The following is a 21,595-nucleotide window of genomic DNA, read 5'->3' on the forward strand; positions in this document are numbered from 1 at the left end:
CACATCAAATGCCCAGATACCTTTATTAACACACGTATGATTAATTAAATCACCCCTCTGCACGCCAACGCCTTTGACCCTTGTATGATAACATGCAAAATAATAGGATGTGCCCTCACACACACACACAAACACAAGAAACCGCCCATATTTGCTCAATTTTTGACAAAATGGCGGCACGGAAACGCACATTTTCACACTTCCCCCCTAACGTGACATTTATGTGCTGATTAGATCACACGTCACTGATAAGAAGTGTTTTAAGACTCGACTGGCTTTCAAAAGTCAACAAAAAATAAGAAATAGAATTTTCCAAAACAATATCTATTTGTCTAAAACCACAGAATGTGACTTTTCAGCATCCGGCAGTGAATCAATTATCTGTGACACGGATCAAAGCTACAAAATGTCCCTCAAAGAGACACTGAACAACCAGGAAGAGAATAAAAATGACCACAAATACACAATAAAATGCTCCAAAAAGAAGAACAAACGTCGTCAGAGACTCGGAGTGAATAACAGCCTCTAAATGTGGTCTAATGCAAAGAAACGCTGCTGAACGATTAGAGGAAGTTCAACCGAGACAAATTATTCAGAGCATTTCTTCTTTGTTAATGTTCATTTAGTCATTATTTGTGTGTGATGACATCAGACCTGTGTGTGAAGTAAAAACACAGCTCCCTGTGTGTGTGTGAGGTGTGTAACGGCCTCACAATATAAATGTAGAAGTACAGTACCTTGTACAGAGAGAAGGAAGACGACTAATCCACCGGCTGATGGACTCATAGCTGCTCCTCTGTGTTCAATCAGCAGATCAGAAACTCTTTATTCAGTAAGTCACCAGAAACACGTCTACATTAAAGAGGAGGCTGATGTCACTGAGGTCAGCTCGTCTCTTCTGGAGTTGGTAAGTCATGAGAGTTATCAAGTTCATCACCAGAGAGGCTTCCTTCCTGTGGTTGGACGATGAGAAGTGATGATGTTTAAAAAGCTCAAATGTATTTTTCATCATTATTTCTCTTACTGTTCATGTTTGTGCTTCATGTATAAAACGTTAATAAATAATTAACTATATGGTTTAAATCCACGTAGACGTGAACACGTTGATTCTGCGTCTCCCTGAACTCTGCGTTCACGGAAGACAACAATGCGTGTAAAATAAATATCAGAGCCAAGAGCAACGGGGTGCGTGTAGTCAACTACTGGTGCTGCCACATTCCGCCGGACCAGGATAAGTCATTTATATTAATTAATGAACTTTCTCCTTTTCGACGAGGGCGTCACTCCAGGCCGCAGACCCTTGAAAATGACTGTGTCCCCCTGTCGGCCGGACCGTCCGCCCCCCACTCATGATGTTAATGGTCTGGTCCAAACCTATAATGAGTTTGACACCCTTGATTTACACTATGAGGTGTTGTTAACATTTAAGGTCTTCAGAGCGACTTCCATCGCCGTGATCAGTGATTTAAAAACACAGTATAACAACAAGTGTTGTGTTTGCATTGTGTTCTCCTGTTGGGTCTCTGAGTGTGAAGCTGGATCTTCTCCTCTGGTTCTGCAGGTCCAGACGCTGGTGCAAGAAGGTCCTCGAGCGGGAGCTTCCCTCCATCTGGATCCTGAAGAAGTCCCGGGTTCTGCGTGGAGGTCCCTGATCTGTGGGAGAACTTCCTCCTGCTCAGTGACAACCTTCATCTGTTAAACTGCTCCACAGGTCCAGTGAAGGACTTTAATGGATCCTCTAACTGAAATATGATGTTCATAACCATGTTTTCATCACAAAGACATCTGTTTGTTTATATTCAAACATATAAACACATATTTCCACCTGGAGCCTTTGTTCATCTCCACGTTACCTGAAGGACTTAAAGGGAGGAGCAGGTGGCTGCAGTCTGCAACCTCACCACTAGATGTCACTAAACACTACACACTGTCCTCAACAGACACTTTCATATTGTAATGGAAATGTCCATCCATCCATCCATCCATCCATCCATCCATCCATCGTCAAACCGCTTATCCTGCACACAGGGTCGCGGGGGGCTGGAGTCCATCCCAGCCAACTTCGGGCAATAGACAGGGTACATCCTGGATTGGTCGCCAGCCAATCGCAGGGCTACACAGAGACACACAACCATTCACACTCACATTCACACAACTACGGGCAATTTAAAGTCCCCAATTAACCTGATCCCCAGAGCATGTCTTTGGACTGTGGGAGGAAGCCGGAGAACCCGGAGAGAACCCACGCAGACACGGGGAGAACATGCAGACTCCACACAGAAAGGCCACTGGGCGGAATCGAACCCAGGACCTTCTTGCTGTGAGGCGACAGTGCTAACCACCACGCCACCGTGCAGCCCCTGTAATGGAAATGTATGAACATTAAATGAATAAAGCAACATTTGTGTGAGTTGACAGCTTGTTTGTGTTGTTTGTGTCCTGCAGTGAATGTGAGGAAGACGTATGAAGAGCTGCAGAGAGGACATATTTATCTACATGTTAACAGGAGGACGTCACACTGCAGCCTTTCCATCCATCCATCTTCAACCGCTTATCCGGGGTCGGGTCGCGGGGGCAACAGCTCCAGCAGGGGACCCCAAACTTCCCTTTCCCGGGCCACATCTACCAGCTCTGACTGGGGGATCCCAAGGCGTTCCCAGGCCAGTGCAGAGATATAATCTCTCCACCTAGTCCTGGGTCTTCCCCGGGGCCTCTTCCCAGCTGGCCGTGCCTGAAACACCTCCCTAGGGAGGCGCCCAGGGGGCATCCTCACCAGATGCCCAAACCACCTCAACTGGCTCCTTTCGACGCAAAGGAGCAGCGGCTCTACTCCGAGCTCCTCGCGAATGGCTGAGCTTCTCACCCTATCTCTAAGGGAGACGCCAGCCACTCTCCTGAGGAAACCCATTTCGGCCGCTTGTACCCGTGACCTAGTTCTTTCGGTCATGACCCATCCTTCATGACCATAGGTAAGGGTAGGAACGAAGATTGACCGGTAGATCGAGAGCTTTGCCTTCCGGCTCAGCTCTCTTTTCGTCACAACGGTGCGGTAAAGCGAGGGCCATACCGCCCCCGCTGCTCCGATTCTCCGGCCAAACTCACACTCCATCTTCCCCTCACTCGTGAACAAGACCCCGAGGTACTTGAACTCCTTCACTTGGGGTAAGGACACATTCCCTACCTGGAGTAGGCAATCCATCGGTTTCCTGCTGAGAACCATGGCCTCAGATTTAGAGGTGCTAATCCTCATCGCGACCGCTTCACACTCGACTGCGAAACGCTCCAGTGAGAGTTGGAGGTCACAGACGGAAGATGCCATCAGGACCACATCATCTGCAAAAAGCAGCGATGAGATCCGCAGCCCCCCGAACTGTAGACCCTCCTCCCCCCGACTACGCCTCGATATCCTGTCCATGAAGACCACAAACAAGATTGGTGACAAGGCGCAGCCCTGGCGAAGGCCAACCCCCACCGGAAACGCCTTCGACTTACTGCCGAGCACCCGAACACAGCTCTCTCTTTGGGCGTACAAGGATTGGATGGCCCCAAGCAAGGACCCCCTCACCCCGTACTCCCGCAGCACCTCCCACAGTATCTCTCGGGGGACCCGGTCATACGCCTTCTCCAAGTCCACAAAACACATGTAGACTGGTTGAGCATACTCCCAAGCCCCCTCTATGATCCTGGAAAGAGTGAAGAGCTGGTCCGTTGTTCCACGACCAGGACGAAAACCGCATTGTTCCTCTTCAATCCTTGGTTCGACTATCGGCCGAACCCTCCTTTCCAGCACCTTAGAGTAGACTTTACCCGGGAGGCTGAGTAGTGTGATACCCCTGTAATTGGCACACACTCTCTGGTCCCCCTTTTTGAAGAGGGGTACCACCACCCCGATCTGCCACTCTTTTGGCACTGTCCCAGACTTCCACGCAATGTTGAAGAGGCGTGTCATCCAAGACAACCCCCCAACACCCATTGCTTTTAGCATCTCTGGACGGATCTCATCAATCCCCGGGGCTTTGCCACTGCGGAGTTGTTTGACTACCTCAGTGACTTCCACCAGGCCAATTGACGATGATCCCTCCTCCGCCTCCGGCTCCGCCTCCACCAAAGAGGGCGTAGTAGTTGGGTTCAGGGGTTCCTCAAAGTGTTCCTTCCACCGCCCGATAACCTCCTCAGTCGCGGTCAACAGGGTCCCATCCTTACTGTACACAGCTTGGATGGTTCCCCGTTTCCCCCTCCTGAGGTGCCGGATGGTCTTCCAAAAACACTTTGGTGCCGACCGAAAGTCCTTCTCCATAGTTACCCCGAACTCCTCCCATACTCGCTGCTTTGCCTCCATCACGGCAGAGGCTGCTGCCCTTCGAGCCTGTCGGTACACTGCAACTGCCTCTGGAGTCCCACCGGATATCATAACCCGGAAGGCCTCCTTCTTCAGTCGGACGGCTTCCCTGACCACCGGTGTCCACCACGGAGTTCGAGGGTTACCGCCCCTTGATGCACCTAAGACCTTGAGGCCACAACTCACCGCCGCGGCTTCAGCAATGGAGGTTTTGAACATAGACCACTCTGGTTCAATGTCCCCTACCTCCACAGGAATGTGAGAGAAGCTCCGCCGGAGGTGTGAGTTGAAAATCTTTTGGACCAGGGCCTCCTCCAGACGTTCACCCTCACTACACGCTTGGGTTTACCGGGTCTGTCCCGAGTCTTCCCCCATCCTCTGACCCAGCTCACAACCAGATGGTGATCAGTTGACAGCTCTGCCCCTCTCTTTACCCGAGTGTCCAGAACATGCGGCCTCAGATCAGACGATACGATTACAAAATCGATCATTGATCTTTGGCCTAGGGTGCTCTGGTACCACGTACACTTATGAACATCCTTATGTTCGAACATGGTGTTTGTTATGGACAATCCGTGACTAGCACAGAAGTCCAGTAACAAACACCCGCTCGGGTTCAGATCAGGGAGGCCATTCCTCCCAATCACGCCTCTCCAATTATCTCCATCGTTGCCCACGTGCGCATTGAAGTCTCCCAGTAGGACTATGGAGTCCCCTACTGGAGCCCCATGCAGGACTCCATTCAGGGTCTCCAAAAAGGCCGAATACTCTGAGCTGCTGTTTGGTGCATATGCACAGACAACAGTCAGAGTTTTTCCCCCCACCACCCGAAGGCGTAGGGAGGCGACCCTTTTGTCCACTGGGGTAAACTCCAATGTAGCAGCACTCAGCCGGGGACTTATGAGTATCCCCACACCCGCCTGGCGCCTCACACCATGGGCCACTCCGGAGTAGAATAGAGTCCACCCCCTATCCAGGAGTGTGGTTCCAGAGCCGAGGCTGTGCGTAGAGGTAAGCCCCACCAGATCCAACTGATAACGCTCCACCTCCCGCACAAGCTCCGGCTCCTTCCCCCCCAGAGAGGTTACGTTCCACGTCCCCAGAGCCAGCATCTGCCGCCCAGGTCTGTTCCGTCTAGACCCTCCACTGTCACTGCCACCCTTGTAGCAGCGCACCCGACCCCATCGGTTTCCTCCACAGGTGGTGAGCCCATGGGGAGTAGAGTGTTGGGCTGCCGCGTCACTCCTTCGGGCTGTGCCCGGCCGGGCTCCGCGGTAAACCCGGCCACCAGACGCTCGCTGTCGGGCCCTCCATCTGGGCCTGGCTCCAAATGGGGGCCCCGGGCTTCCTCCGGGCCGGGTAACTCCTTCCCTCTTCCGTTTTTTCATGAGGATCTTGAACCATTCTTAGTCTGGCCCCTCGCCTGAGACCACTTTGCCAAGGGTAACCCTACCAGGAGCACAAGGCTCCCGACAACACAGCCCTCAGGTTCATAGGGACACACAAACCTCTCCACCACGATAAGGTGACGGTTCCCAGAGAGGTGCAGCCTTTCACTTAATGTGAATTATTACAGAGAATGAAGAGACGTTTATGCTGCTTACAGGTTCATCAAGATGATCTTCACATATTAACAACACTTTTATGATGTTTCCTTTTAGCAGAAGAAAGACGTTAACATTAAAGCAGCTTCTTGTTCTGCAGCTCATGCACACTAATGACGTAAAGAGGAAGGAAGCTCTGCTGGGTGTTGAACAGCAGCTTGTTACCAACTCCAGAAGAGACGAGCTGACCTCAGAGACATCGGCCTCCTCTTTAATGTAGACGTGTTTCTGGTGACTTACTGAATAAAGAGTTTCTGATCTGCTGATTGAACACAGAGGAGCAGCTATGAGTCCATCAGCCGGTGGATTAGTCGTCTTCCTTCTCTCTGTACAAGGTACTGTACTTCTACATTTATATTGTGAGGCCGTTACACACCTCACACACACACAGGGAGCTGTGTTTTTACTTCACAGACAGGTCTGATGTCATCACACACAAATAATGACTAAATGAACATTAACAAAGAAGAAATGCTCTGAATAATTTGTCTCTGTTGAACTTCCTCTAATCGTTCAGCAGCGTTTCTTTGCATTAGACCACATTTAGAGGCTGTTATTCACTCTGAGTCTCTGACGACGTTTGTTCTTCTTTTTGGAGCATTTTATTGTGTATTTGTGGTCATTTTTATTCTCTTCCTGGTTGTTCAGTGTCTCTTTGAGGGACATTTTGTAGCTTTGATCCGTGTCACAGATAATTGATTCACTGCCGGATGCTGAGCGCCGTGTCATTAAATTACATTACATTACATGTCATTTAGCTGACGCTTTTATCCAAAGCGACTTACAATAAGTGCATTCAACCATAGGGTACAAACTCAGGAGAACAAGAAACAAGAAAGTGCAATTTCCTCAAATAAGCCAATTTACAATTTGCTATAGATGAGTGACGTTACAAGTACAATTTAAGTGCTACAATTTGTTAGTCTTTAGTCGAGGTAGAGTCTGAAGAGGTGTGTCTTGAGTTTGCGGCGGAAGATGTGAAGGCTCTCTGTGGTGTCCTCAGTGAGGTGTGATCTATATGTCACAGTATCGTTCCCCTCAGAGTTCTGCATTTCTCTACAGTTTCCATCTCCACTCTGCAGCAGACTGACCACAGACAGAAGAGCACAGAGCAAAGACACTCTTCTTCTCATCAACCAAACCCTTCTAATACTTCAACTTGAGCTTTTTCAGGTCCACAGGTTCAATACGTCGCTGTTCCTTCCAGCTGCAGAGTCCATGTGGACATCGTGGACTCTTTCATTACTTTCTATAAACTCAATGATTTTCATATTTCTCATAATATCTTTTCTCTTCAGTAAACTACCAATGAGAGTGTGTCCTGTGATGTTGTTCTGAGTGTGACTGTGGTTCCTGATGTGCTGTGTTACAGTGATACAGAGTCTGGATGGATGGAGAGTGAATTACCATCAGACTGACGTCAGTGATGTACAAGGATTTACAGTGTATATAAGCTGTGACTACACACACCCACCTGGAAAAGATCCCTCTGATATAAAGGACAGATTCTGGTTCACTAAAGAGAAAGATGGTGAACCTGTGGATCTGAGAACAGACTCTGAGTATTCAGGCCGTGTGAGGTATGGATATTCTGGTAAGAGATGTTATCTGATCATCAGAGACGTGAGAGAGAGCGACTCAGCTGAGTACAAATTCACATTCATGACAAACAAACCAGGAGAGAAATATACTGGTTCACCTGGAGTCACTTTGTGTGTCACAGGTAACATTTTAATTCACATATTAATCATCTCCAAATGTTTAACATCTAGAAAACCAGAGTATAAATGTCTTCTGTGAATGTTGACACTTTAATAAATAATATTCACAGATTCAGGTCTCCAGGTGCAGGTGAGAAGATTAAATTCTACCTGGTCGGAGCTGACGTGTCACAGCAGCTGTGTTCTGTCTGATCGTGCTGAATACGTCTGGTACAAGAATGAAGAGAACATCAAGAGAGGATCTTCTCTTCTAGTCTCCTCTGGTTCTACATACAGATATTCCTGTAATTTAAGAGGATCTTATGGTCACCGTTCTCCTGCAGTGTGTAAGTTCACTCCACTGTGTCGGCCTGTGGAGCTTCACCAACATCTCACATGGAGGCACCAGACCGCTGCATGTAAACTAGAGGCATCAAAAAGATGAAGCACAACGTTCCTCAGGAGGTGGAGCCGTGGTCCACTGACCAGAGGGTTGCTGGTTCAATCCCCGGCCCCTGCAGTCTACGTGTAGAAGAGTCACTCACACACTGACACAACAATATGATTCTAATCACAGCTGTAAACACACTGGAGTCTAAATGTTAAAGGAGACACAGATCTTTATTTATGTCATTCTCTTATTAATAGAAACACAAATATAAACCATCAGCAGACAGAATAATGTGATTTTCATAAAGACTCAAGTGAATTATTCCAGAACATAAGTAGAAGTGACGTGTCAGCTGGTGGAGGAAACAATCAATAACTCCTACAACAACTAGAAGTGAGAGGACAGACTCAGCTAAGGACACAAGCAGCATCTAAAGAGAAGAATGTGTGGAGATATGAACATTACAAAGGATTAAAGGCTGCTTATTGTCACTTTACACCAGCAGGAGTCTCACCTGTGACAGCTGCTGTGATGAATAATAGAGATAGTCTGAGAGAAAGACACACAAGTATTCATTCAAATGATCAACTATCTACGCTAACATCTTCTAACCTCTTAGTATGTTTATTCACGTCTCCTCCAGATGGTCCACAGCGTCCCTCTGTGTCAGCGAGTCCCTCTGCTGAGATGATGGAGGGCGATTCAGTGACTCTGACCTGTAGCGCTGATGCTAACCCAGCAGCTAACTACACCTGGTACAAGGAGCATGAAGACTCACCACGAGCATCAGGACAGAACTTCACCATCTCTGACTTCACAGCTGAACACAGTGGGAATTATTACTGTGAAGCCCAGAACGAGATGGGACGTAGTACCTCCACCTTACTTCTGATTACTGAGTCTGGTGAGTTTCTCCATGACAGGAATCGTCTGATCAACAAACAGCATCTCCTGCACGTTTATCCATGAATCAAGTCCTTCTGATGAGGTAACGTGCTGTTTGTCTAATAACTGTGTGTCTCCAGGTGTTGATAGAACAACAATGATAATTCACATCACCAGGTGGACTCTGCTGGTTGTGATGCTGATTCTTCTGCTTCTCTTTTGTCTGTGGACGAGGTAAAACAACTAGAACTCATCCTCACTGAGCTTTTACTTTGAAAAGGTCCATCAATCTATTTGTGTATCTGTTTGTTTTATGACTGAATGCAGGAAGAAGAAAGCTGTGAGCTCCACCACTGAACCACATGAGTCCAGAGAGGCTGTGGAGGTGAGACATTTGTCCTCAGAGACAGAACTCACCAAAGGGTCATCGTCTGTTGTTATTAAGTCATGAAGATAATTCAGAAGTAACTTCATCACTAACATCTTTCTCCTTTTGAACCACCAATATTTATTTACCACCTTTACTGCAAATGTCCTTTGAAGCCAAAGAGCGATTTAAAGGACAAAGAGTCGTATTGACCATCAGCTAAGCCCCTCCCCTTGGTTACTGTTGCTAGGTCTGTCCAGCTTCAGCATCACAGCACGTAAACATGGCGGTGAAATGTCGGGATGCAAACCAGCAACGTTTACATTTCAGTCATACAGACTTTTACTAAATACGCTTGTGTCTTCACCAGAAGCACATTTAGGAAAAGATTATGAAATACTTGGTTAAGTTCAGGCGACAAAACTACCAGAGTTTAGGAATAAATATTAGTTAGCGTTAAAATAACTAATTTAAAGTACTGAAGTCACGAGACAAAGTTGTACTTGTTGTTTCACACCAGGAACAAACAAGGATCTCCTGGGTGACAGATTTATGTTTGTTACACATTAATGAGAATAATTCATATTCGACTGTCATGCTAAGCTAGCTAACGTCGTTAGCATCTTACCTCGGAGCAAACAAAGGAGTTTTTATTGATCGTTGATGGATTCAGTCTTCCACATGTTTAATCCCTAAGTGACATCAACCCTCTAAAGGCCTCTGGTCCCTAGTTACGGTTGCTAACGTAGGAATGTACAGTGTGCGTTGGGGGAGGGGCTTAGCCGAGGCTCGGTTGTATCTGAACTGCTTCTCTGAGGCCTTTGACTCTCATCGTCTCTCCATCAGATGGACCTTCATCCTGAGTGTGAGGACCTCTCAGACATGGCAGCACAGAGAGAAGACCCAGAGGAGCAGGAGGACCGGGTGTGAAGGTCAGCCAGGTGTCAGTCTGCTGCAACTCAAAACAACTTCCTGCTTCCATTTCTGAGGAATAACTTCATGTGATCTTCTTCAGATGCAGTCAAACCAGAGGGAGACTCACCTGGACGGAGACGGGAACAAGTGGACATATTTCCCTTCAGAGTTAAAACTGTAGTTTTTATTTCATTCTTAGCTCTTCACTTGCTGTTTTTATTTCTGATGTTCTTTCATTATGAATTGCATTGTAGAGAAGAATTTCATTGTTGCTGAAATATCTTTTATAGATGAACTTGCCTTGAAATATCAGAAGCAGTGGCATGTAGCTGAATATCCATAATGCTTTAATAATGCTGATACATTACTTGTTTGCATTATTCAAATGTAACGCAATAAATTGCCTTTAATAATTACTGATCACCATCTCATCCAGTCTTTCTTCATGGAATTAAAGGACAAAGGGCAGAAATAAAATGTATTTTAGCAGTTAAATGGTCTCCATGTTTGAATGAGAAAACATGTAACCCAAAATGTACTGGGCCACTAAAATAAATGAAGTAAACTGTAAGTAGAGGAACGGTTTGATTGCATTGGACTGTAAGTGTTTATCTGAAAGTTTGTTTAGAAGGAGCCAGACGCTCAGGAGATTTAATCACCTGTAATGTCTCTGGACAGAGCGTGAAACATGAGGACTTGTTCTAAAGTGTTGAATCAAAACACTCTTCATGGTTGCCGCTTTTTGTTAATTTAATTAGATTTAATGGCGGTTTAAATATTTTTTATCAGTTCAGTCCAGTTTAGTGAGGGATGTATGTTCACATACATACAGTATATACATACACATACAATTCCAATCAACAAAAGATAATTTAAATTAGTTATTTTGAGGCCAATTCTAATAATTACATTAAGTGGCGCATTCTAATCCTTTTTTTTTTTTAGTTCTGCAACGTTGTCGCTTTTAGTTACTGCTTCATACATTTAGTCTATTATGTTTTCCCAATGAAGAAAGAGAGTGAACATAATACATTTAGATCTTTCTATAAAAAAATACATATGTATATAAATATATATATATATAAATTATTATACATAAACATATATAATTACATATGCCGTTGTGTCAGTGGTATTAATGTCATACCTCTTTCGAATTCTTTGTGTTTCTGTTGTTTTCCTACCCTTTGGAATTCAAACCGACCAATCACAGAGTGGGACATGAGACTCGGACCAACCTATCACGTCAACGCTTGACAACTGACCAATGGTTGACGAGGTGGGCGGTGCTTGAGGGACAACGGCGGAGGATTCAAACGGAACATGGCCGCCGGTCAAGATGTTGACGAAAACACACATAAAAGAAGGTAAGAACGAATAGAGGCCTACAGATTTTGAATCAGTATTTACCTTGAACCAGTGTTAGAATGACTCGCGGCTAAAGCGCTTCAGACATTTCAAACTTGTGAACGGACGTTACGCTCGTGAGACCGATTGACAAGAGCTGTCACTCAAGTCGTTACATGCTAACTAAGTTAGCTAACGTTAGGTTATCTCATGTTGGCTAACGTTAGCTGCTAAATGTAAGCGCAACAAAGCTGGACTTTGTGTCCACACAGTGCTGCGGGTAATTAATATACTTATTTCGACTAGTAAATGGGAATTAGCTGCTTGCAGGGGCTAACGTCCGCCCTGTTAGCTTTAATAGCTGGGGGCTATTGTGTTGATACAACGTTAGCTTACGTTGGGGCAAACTGACGTTACGTTGAGTTACGTTACGCGTTGTCTGGTTTAAGTTAACGTAGTTAACGTTGGTGTAATGGTTACTTGTTTCTTTCCTAGCAGACCTCGAGGTTCCTTTGCTTCATCTGTGTGGTTGTAGACGGCGTTGTGTTAAATGTGGCATCTTTGTTAAAAGATGAGGTTAAAAGGGGCCTTCTAACAATCTTCCACGAGAGTTTAAATTGTGTTTTGTGGCTATCAGAGCAGCTTTCTAAAGTCCTCGAAAAATAAGCCTAATGCCGTGAGGGTTTCATCAACAGGCCCGTTGACATGAATCCTGTGAATTCACGTGGAAGTTGTTCAGAGATCCCTAATCCCTAAACCCCGACGAGCCAACTGGCGACAAAGTAACTTGTTTAATTTCTCGACTTAATCGTTACTATGTGGTGTATGCTGTGTCGCCCCCCCCCCCCCTCAGAGGTACAGTGTGCAGTATGGTGATCAATCATGAGGAGTCACCGGGGGGCTCTCGCGCTGGCCGACCACCGGTCATCTTCAACCCGGACTTCTTTGTGGAAAAACTCCGCCATGAGAACCCCGATGTTTACCTGGAACTGGTGCTGAGTAACATCACTCGCCTTATCGATCTCCCCGGGACAGAGTTTGCACAGCTCCTTGGAGAGGAAGGCCCGAAGACTCCAACAGGGGGCAATGGAGGCTTCTTTCGCTCCTTCAACTTCCTCAAACGCAAAGGTCAGAGGTCAACCAGGTGACATTTAGAAATCACCGGGAACAACCCTCTCTCTTTTTGTACACAATCTGATATCTGCCATTTGATTTCAGGCTTACAAAACACACCAAGAGATGTGGTTACCTGCTATTTGTGTAGCCTATTGGAACTTGAGTACCAACACGCTCTTTATTGTGATACTTCTTGTTTTTTTTAGGTAATATCCACTTCTTTGTTTGCGACGAGGGTGGCCCTTTGTAATGCTAATATAGCAGAAATGGATCAGGTTTCACAGTAACCTAATATTAACACTCGCCTTTCTCCAAACACTGTCGCAGATAAAGGTGTTGTGTTTGGAACCCCACTGACAGAGAGCTGCATTGCCCAGATCTACCAGCTCATCGAGTACCTCAGCAAAAGTGAGTCTTCAAATAGATGAAAACTAATGTTCTTACATCCTCCGCACTGTGACTTTCAGAAGCAAACTTCGGTAACTGCTTGCTGGTGTTTAAAGAAAGAACAAACTAAATCTTCTGGAAAATGATTTGTACAAACAATACACCAATGATTGCTTTCAAACCGTGAACCACATCCTTTGCCAACACATTTAACTTTTACTTATTTACTTGCTCCTCTCACACTCAGATCTGCACGTGGAGGGTCTGTTTCGGGTACCAGGGAACAGTGTCCGGCAGCAGACTCTGAAGGACCTCCTCAACAGCGGGGTCGATGTGGACCTGAAGTCTGGGGACTTCCACCCCAATGACGTGGCCACGCTGCTCAAGACCTTCCTGGGAGAACTGCCCGAGCCGCTGCTCACACAGAGACACTTCCACGCACACCTCAAGATAGCCGGTACGAATGCTGGAAGATACCAAAAACACCTGAGAGTGTTTGCTTCTCTTCTGTTTTATAAATCCCGCGTGATTATAATGTATTCATGACTCCCTGTGCCCTTGTCCCGCTTCCAGACATGACCCTGTTTGACGAGCACGGCAACAAGACCTCGGTACCCAATAAGGAGCGTCAAATAGAGGCGCTGCAGCTGCTCTTCCTGCTGCTTCCTCAGGCCAACCGCTCGCTGCTCAAACTGCTGCTGGACCTGCTGTACCACACCGCCAGGCAGCAGGACAAGAACAAGATGTCCGCCTCCAACCTGGCGCTCATGTTTGCGCCGCATGTCGTCTGGCCAAGAAATGTAAGATTCTAGTGGATCCTAGTTTACAATATGGACACAAGGGCCAGAGACGAGAACAATGTTCACGTCCACAATAGAGTGTCCAGTGTGTTCAGATGATAAAGAAAAGCAGAACGGATGTGGGAAGAATTGTGCTAAAATATTCCTTGGCGTAGTAATCGGGGAGAAAGGGTCAGTGGGGGTCCCGGGCTTTATTTATGAGCCCAACTGCTGAGGAGAAGCTCTTTATAAGTGGTGGTACGTCTTGGTCCTGATGGACAGCAGCCTCCGGGGGGGACGGGACAATTTTTTTAGTAAAATGATTAGAGGTGCAGATGTCGATGTTCGGATGGTATCACTAATAATGAATCAGCCACCTGTATATTCACACATTATCCTTGAAGACACTGTGTGTAGAAAAGGTTAAGTTTTGCTGCCCCCCAGTGGTCGTACCAGGATATATATACTGTCCAAATACTTTACTGAAACGCGAATGCTTTATTAAACGATGGAAATAAAATAAATATAACATATTTATTGCAGGTGTTGCTAAAACCAATATATATATATATAATATATATATATATATATATATAGAGCTATTTATTCATCGATATGGTTTTGTGTTTTGCATACAGTACCAGTACTGACTGGTACATTGGAGAGAGGACGCTGCCCTTGTTCTGTCCTCTGTCTGCTGTCCTCGCTGGTGCAGCTCATAGTGATGGCGTTGTTTTTGCTCCTCTCTCCCGTTCCAGATGACGGCCACTGACCTGAAAGACAATCTGAAGAAGCTGAACAGCAGCATGGCCTTCCTCATCAAGCACTCGCAGAAGCTCTTCAGGGTGATTATTGACGACACACAAGGCCGAACAATTAAACCGTTTGACCATCAGTGAACCCGGCAAACGACTTTGTCCTAGAAAGATGATGTGTGGCGGGTTTAACGGGTAACCGAGTGGTGAGTGACTTGCTGCGTGTTGTCCAGGCTCCCGTCTACCTGCGGGAATACGCCCGAGTGCACTTCACTGGGACCAAGACTCTGCAGACCAAGGCAAGTGGAGGGAGGCGGCAGCCCTTTTCCTCTCAACTTCTAATCAAATGTGGTTTCAAGAGAAGATCTCCATGAACTGTTTTCCTTTTCTGAAGAGAGAGGGAGATATTTAGCAACAAGCCAAACTTTAACACGAGAACTCCTCCCCCTCGGCTAACGAATGCTAAGCGCTGTCGCCGTCCGTCTCCTCGCTCAGGACGATCTGGAGCTGCTGGCGGTGAGCAGCTCCCCCGCTCAGCGGGCCGCGTTGCCCCTGAAGAGGACGGCCCTCGGGGCCCTCGGGGCCCCCGGCTCTCAGGAGCCGCACCAATCACCGGCTCAGCAGTACACCGAGGAGGCGCTGAAGGAGCTCTTCAGACACGTGCACCACAACATGCCCGACTCCGCCAAGAAGAAGAAACTCGTGCGACAGGTTCGGCCTTTTGTTCGTCTGGACAAACCCACTTTGTGTCTGTGCCTTTTCACATGAACTGTTGTCTTTGTCCAACGGGCAGTTGGTGAAGCAGGCGACCTCAGGGACGCCTGCCGGCGAGGAGCAGCGGGCGGCCCCGGCGCCCGGCAAGAAGCACCCGCGTTCCCGCTCCTTTGGAGGCCTCATCAAGGTACTGAACATCCGGGGAGTCCCAAGGAGCGGTGGGCGATTTTACCGAGAACCATTTCTGACTTGCACGCCTTTCCCCCCCTCTCCCCCCTTTCCTCCCCCCCGATACAGCGGCGAGCTCGAGGTGATCAGCTGACAGCGGAGAGGCGGCTGCGCCTCGTCTCCCCCGGTGTGAGCGCGGCAGGAAGCAAACCTGGTAAAGAGAACGTCAACCTGCGAGCGGTAAGGCTTCTTCCTGCTTCTCCTTTCCCCCACGACAGCAACCGATGCACTTTATGTTGTTGTTGTTGTTGTTGTTGTTGTTCCCTTTTCTCTCTGGCGACACACGTTTGTCACCTTTCTGTATTTTCTGCTCTCTTGGCTCTGAGATTGTGACGGACCATGATATGTGTAATCGACCACCACTTGGTGGTAGTGGTAGTTAGTAGGGCGCCCTGACGGCGTTGGAGTGAAGGTCAATGGTTTGCTCCCCGTGCAGGCGAGCAGCCCGCTGGACGCTCGTGTGTTGGGGAAAGACGGCCTGGTGGTAAAAAACCCCGACTTTACTTTCAAGAAGGACAAAGCGCTGAAGGTTTCCAAGGTACGAAACCTTTAACCACTAGTGCTTTATGTGTCGGGACAGAAAAGCAATTCATTTTATTAGTCTCGTCATGTTTTGGAATTTCATTTATAAACTCACGGGTGCCCCCCCCCCCCCCCCCTTCCTCTCAGCAGGACTCCCCCTCGGTGACCAGGATGTGTTTCTCTCCCGCTCAGGAGATCTCTCTGTAATCCTGATTCCTCACTGTGAAAACACACAGCAGCTGTCAGCCGAGCCGACGGCGGGAAACTCGCCGCCGGACGTTCACGTCAACGGCTGCCGACCGTTCAATAAATGTGACATTTTTTTATGCCGGAGACGAGAAGCAAAACCACTACGACTCAAACGGAACTGAACTGACTGCATATGATTCCCGGTTAGTGAGAATATCACTGGGACCAGAATTCAACGTTCTCCCTTTAATATCTCACCGTATGAATTCTGTCTTCTGATACTTTCGAATATTTCTGATTTTTTTTTTTTTCTGTGAATGTGTGTGAGTCTGAAGGAAATATCTATGTTTAATAACCTTTGATATAAGAAAATCCACATGTCCTCCCTCAATCATGAAATGATGCCTCATAAACAGGAAGTGGTCATCTCTGGAAACTTGTTTTACTCGCCACTGTCTCGCGACTTTGACCACTAGCTAAACGTAGAGTTTATTCATGTTGTGCACGACTTTTTTTAATCTTTTGTCTTTATTTGGGGGCTGTGATGTTGTGCGTTTTTTGTCGTAATTCTTTTCTCCTGTAGATCTGCTGATCCAGAATCAGAAAGCGGCTCACTTCATTTTCTTAAAAACGCTTCGTCTTTGACCTGACGACACGTTTAATGTATGGACGAGTTCTTCAGCTGGATGGTGGAGGAGGTGGGAGGGTTTCCTGTGCTGATGGTTTCAATGGAAGTTGTGCTTTGCGAGGCGACACCACAACTACACGCGTTTTGTTTGAGCTACGATGACGTCATCGCTGTAGTGTGTCGGGGGGGGGGGACGAGGAGACGAGGGGTTTGTTGAAGGTGACGAGTGACGTGTGCAGATGGAGGCTAAGACGCTTCACCCCCTTTTTGTTTTTACTTCTGTTTTCATGTCCGCGTGGAACCTTTTTTTTTTTTTATTCCCCACTGAACCGGACTGAGTTCATCTCGTTGCCGTTTCCTCTTCAGTCCCCGTTCTTAAGAGACAACTCAGTCGGATTTGTTTTTGTATTTATTGCTGTTTGGGAAATGTATTTTTTTGTTGTTGTTGTTGGGAGAATCCACGCGAGAGCGAGAGACTTGAGGAGCATTGAACCGTTGTTGCTGTTTGTATGTTACCATGGAGACGCCTGTTACATTCTCATTGTGGAGATTTTACATTGAGCTTTTTCTTTCCGTGTCTGTCTCTTGTGTGTCTGTTCGCTGACGAGTCGAGGAGAAACGTCCCTTTGACACTCGACTTCTGTTCGGTTAAAGGTGATCGGTAAAGTGATTGTTACTCGACGCACAACTCTTCACGATGTGTGTGTGTTTTTGTTATTGTTTCTCTCTTCTGGTGTAAAATAAGTTCCCCTTGTACAGTACATTGGTTTCCTTGGCGAACCTTCCGCTTTGGATTAAAACGTTTTGTTTTCCTACAGAAAGTCCGTTGCACTGAAGTGTGTTATAGTTGCGTGTTTCCCTGCATCAAAGCAGCGCTCCTGTTCGCCCCCCAGGGGGCGCCATCATGAAGTTAGTAGGGCTGTTGCTCCAGTCAGCTTCCCCCCCTAGAACTTCATATCCTCTTTTATGAGCACCAATAAGATGAGAACCCCCCCCTCCCTCCCTTCAGAGGTCAGAGGTCAGTCAGGGATTCCTCAGGGCTCTCACATGGATCCCAGGTAGAAGTTATGTGAGGTTGTTTTTTAATCCGGGGTTCATCTTTAGTCCTTAAGAGTTTCTTTACTAAATAAATTGAATAAACGTAACGATTGTTAAAGTCATGATTTCTATGATTTCCCACAAGAGGACGTCTTTTTCTTTAGTTGAGATGTTCATTTCCCTCCGACGGCAGAATCGGCTTCTCTAAACTCTACGAAACGACGAGGGACCAAAAGCCAACGACGTCCATCAAAGACGACCAGAGCGTCTTCTGCTCAAAGAGTCCGCTCCTCTGCAGCGCAGCCGGGGCTTCACATCTCCACGCAGCTGGAGGTGTGAGCGTCGCTTCAGCACCAACCCGCTCTGGTGTGTGTGGTGTGACCTTCACCACAACAAGTCTTCTCCTGTAGGACGGAGGAGACTCTTTATTTACGGGGGAGGACGTTCAATTCAGGGACTTGATCAGAAGGTTTCAGGCAAAAAGCATCTGCCGTGTCGATCGACTCCCTTCACACACACACACACGCCCCCACCTCTTCCCTTCAAGGGGTCCACCCCCAAAATGATGTCAACATCTGGTCCCTCCTTCCGTGGCCTCAAAGCAGAAAGAGAAGTGATCTCCAGGTAACCAAGTTCTCTGCCGATCATTGATTGTCACGACAAAAGAGGGAACGAGGCAGCGTAACTGATCAAAGGTCATTTATTTAACAGAGGAGCCGACTAAACTTCTCTTTAATAACTTGAATAAACCAAGCGGGGTCATCAGGCCGTGGTTGACCTCTGGGTTGCGGCGCGGAGCGAGCGTTGGCTCCCAGGTGCCATCAACTCGGGACAAAGCGGTTACTACCCGAGAGCGGCCGTCACACCCTCCCCCATGAGCCCCAAACCAACAGCCACCTCCAGCTTACACGACCCAACAGCATCCGAAAAGGAGAACCATCACCAAACGCGGCAGAAGACGCACGCCAAGCAGAAATGGAACAGCTGACCTCCAAACTGTGCTCGTCACACTGACGACCTCTGACTTCATCGTCCTGCTGAGCCATGAAATATGAAGCTTAATAATAACTGCTCACTTTTCTTAGTTTTTATCTTTTTTTAAATTTTTATTAAAGCCGGCGTCTCTGTGGAGATTTAAAAAAAGAAGAAAAAAGGCTTTTGCTTTGCTTTGCCCCCCCCCCGAAAAATAACTGCTTCTCTTAAACTCACACTTTCAACGTTCAACAAAGTGTCTCAGGAGTGTTTTCTCCTTCTGTGTGCCCCCCCCCCCCCCCCCCGATACCCCCCGCTGTGTCCACATGCAGCTTCAGGCTCTTTTCTCGCCCGAGGGAGGAGAGCGTGTGTGGGCGAGAGAGAGAGAGAGCTGCTGCCACTGAAAAGATGTGAGTTCACTCCGGGTGCTGCTGTGGGGGGGAGGGAGGGAGGGAGGGGGGCGGAGTTTCCGTGCTGTTATTTGTAAAAGCTTTTGATGGATGATTGCTCTGTGTGTGTGTGTGTGTGTGTTTGTGTGATATGGAGTGAGGGACCCCCCCCCCCCGCCCCCTTTTTTTTCTAGTGGCTCCCTGTCGGTTGCACAATGACTCAATGTGGAGGGGAGAGGCGAGCCCACTGTACCAGAGAGCGAGCGAGAGAGAGAGAGAGAGAGAGGAGTAGAAGAAGAAGAGGAGCTCTGACGCCGGGGACGACGAGGAGGAGAAGAGAAGAAGAAACACTTCAAGTCTCAGCTCAACTTCACCGTCTCGTCTCTCAGCCTCTTTCACGCGTCTTTGCTCTTTTGGACTGTTGAGCGTTTCTAGTCTTGGGGGGGGGGGTCGTCCCGCAGAGGGAGGATGGGGAAGGAGGGGATGGCGGCGTCCGTCGGCCGGCGTGGATCCGGGTCAGCCGGCTGGAGGACGGCCCGGGGCAGGGCTCTTCCCTCCGGGCCGCGGGTGGTGCTGGCCGTCCTGGCGCTGGTGGTGGCCGGCCGGGGGGGCGTGCGGGCGTGCCCCGCCCCCTGCAGCTGCCTGGGCAACACGGTGGACTGCCACGGCCTGGGGATCCACTCGGTACCCCGAAACATCCCCAGAGGCACCGAGAGGCTGTGAGTACTCATCTCCTTCTGTACTGGGGGGGGGGGCTTCATCTGGACCCCTGCTCCTCACCCCAACCCTAGTTCATGGCGTGTGAAGGTCCGTGTGAACCTGCACATATTCACCGGTTTACCACACACACACTTTGACTTGTGCAGGTTCATTCTTCTTCATCAGAGGACATCACGTCCACGTCGTCTTCTCCTCTTATTCAACTCGTCTTTCTATAGTTCAGCTTAAACACTGCAGCCGCTCGGCAGTCGTTAGTGGATTTAATCATGGGGGGGGGGGGTTTGTTTAACACGCCGTTAATGACGTTAATAAAGCAGCAAATGGCATTTTAATGTAATTCTAGGCTTTTAGTGCACGTGCCCACTTCTCTCTCACGACTTCATGCTGGGATCTCATTGGCTTTGAGGAGGCTCCTTGTGTAGAAGTCTACGAGAAAATGACTCTACTTCATTTGTTCCCAACATAAACAAATGACCATAAAGCGTGAGGCCGGGGCTTACTGTGATTGACAGGTCTCTTCTCCGAGTGGAGCTCGCCGGTTTACGGAAAGCCGGCGTGCTGGCGGCCGCGGTCCAAGACGGGGACGGACAAACGCCTGAACTGGAGGCTTTAAAAAACGGCAAACGGGTGTTATTTTGTCTTATTGACAAAGGGAAAAACAACCCATTTAGAAATACTTCTACGGAAACACTAACTAAAACCGCTGTGAGGATGAAATGAGCCCACAAATGCACGTCGTGTCCCTGATGTCTCCTTTATGGAGCATCGCTGCTGGTGTGTAAAGAGAAGCCCCCCCCATGTGTGTCTGTTCTGTACGTGGCCGATCGTGTGTGTGTGTGTGTGTGTGTGTGTGTGAATAATTGATGATTGTCGTGGGTGATGGCCGAGATCCATTATCCTTCCTCCCCTCTGGTTTACTGTAGCGTGGAGCGTCTTCTCCCCTCCGAGGCTTTATGACGCTCTACAATGCCGCAACTGAGTCGGCGCGTCCGAGCGATGGAATCCACCACGCCGGAGTTAAAACTCTACGGGCGTCGCGTCCCACATTCATCCTTTCATCCCTACGAGAAGAACTTCGACGGCAGAATGTCGTCGTCCCCTCCGGCCTGGTTTTAAAGGGCCCCGAAGTGCCGCTGACCTCCGTGACCTCCGTGAAGTCAGACGCCTTCACCGGCTCATTCGCCGCAACGGAGGGAAATATCCAGATTTTTAGGACCCGGCGATTAAAAGTGGTATTGAAGCATCGTGTCTTTTTTCCCTGATTGAATTCTAAGTATCCGCTCGTGTCCGATGGCGTCGCCAATAACGAAGCAGCAGGTCGTGACGTTCCTTCACAGCCTGCCGGCTTCTGACTATTTTCAATTAGGTTTTTAGATGTGTGTGTCTGGAATGCCCTGTGGGACCTCGAGCTGCAGAGACGCCCCCCCCCCCACCCCCCCCCTCTCTTCATTTTTGCCCGTCGGGTCGCGATGGGAACAGACAATGTCAGAGCCGGTTCCTCTCAGAAGCTTGATATGTCGTATTAGTCGTGTCTGTGTGTGTCTGAGACGAAGCGGCTGATGACCGGGTCAGTCCACCGCCTCTGCCCTTGAGCAACTCATTAAACGGCT

The 21,595-nt window shown here is 48.1% G+C and overlaps 3 protein-coding genes across 6 annotated transcripts in view; all 3 read left to right on the forward strand.

Annotated features, from left to right (window-relative positions):
• Window positions 1-6,119: 6,119 nt before the first annotated feature.
• LOC120813716 (B-cell receptor CD22-like) lies at window positions 6,120-10,632 on the forward strand. 3 transcript variants are annotated; one of them, XM_078079793.1, is made up of 8 exons: window positions 6,120-6,278; window positions 7,316-7,666; window positions 7,775-7,990; window positions 8,678-8,938; window positions 9,060-9,153; window positions 9,247-9,304; window positions 10,133-10,218; window positions 10,302-10,632. In XM_078079793.1, exons 1-7 carry the CDS (start codon window positions 6,230-6,232, stop codon window positions 10,214-10,216), a joined length of 1,113 nt encoding a protein of 370 aa, XP_077935919.1. In that variant the 5' UTR covers window positions 6,120-6,229; the 3' UTR covers window positions 10,217-10,218; window positions 10,302-10,632. The 3 variants fall into 3 exon arrangements, with proteins under 3 accessions (XP_077935919.1, XP_077935920.1, XP_077935921.1); XM_078079794.1 differs by having other exon boundaries at window positions 7,781-7,990; XM_078079795.1 differs by lacking the exons at window positions 7,316-7,666; window positions 7,775-7,990.
• A 757-nt stretch (window positions 10,633-11,389) lies between these two features.
• arhgap19 (Rho GTPase activating protein 19) lies at window positions 11,390-17,687 on the forward strand. Of its 2 annotated transcripts, none has more exons than XM_040169378.2 (12): window positions 11,390-11,568; window positions 12,402-12,676; window positions 12,992-13,072; window positions 13,299-13,508; window positions 13,625-13,851; window positions 14,589-14,675; window positions 14,819-14,884; window positions 15,081-15,296; window positions 15,379-15,486; window positions 15,597-15,707; window positions 15,964-16,065; window positions 16,200-17,687. In XM_040169378.2, exons 1-12 carry the CDS (start codon window positions 11,525-11,527, stop codon window positions 16,254-16,256), a joined length of 1,584 nt encoding a protein of 527 aa, XP_040025312.2. In that variant the 5' UTR covers window positions 11,390-11,524; the 3' UTR covers window positions 16,257-17,687. The 2 variants fall into 2 exon arrangements, with proteins under 2 accessions (XP_040025312.2, XP_040025311.2); XM_040169377.2 differs by having other exon boundaries at window positions 11,464-11,568; window positions 16,197-17,687.
• Window positions 17,688-19,473: 1,786 nt separating this feature from the next.
• Window positions 19,474-21,595, forward strand: part of LOC144383085 (slit homolog 1 protein-like) — a 28,244-nt gene continuing 26,122 nt past the window's right edge. The window contains exon 1 of the mRNA XM_078079796.1: window positions 19,474-19,984. Within this exon, the coding sequence (XP_077935922.1) occupies window positions 19,734-19,984 (251 nt within the window). The 5' untranslated portion in view covers window positions 19,474-19,733. The remainder of the gene's footprint in view (window positions 19,985-21,595) is intronic.

Source organism: Gasterosteus aculeatus, chromosome 9, assembly GCF_964276395.1.
Source record: "Gasterosteus aculeatus chromosome 9, fGasAcu3.hap1.1, whole genome shotgun sequence".
NCBI classification, from domain to species: domain Eukaryota; kingdom Metazoa; phylum Chordata; class Actinopteri; order Perciformes; family Gasterosteidae; genus Gasterosteus; species Gasterosteus aculeatus.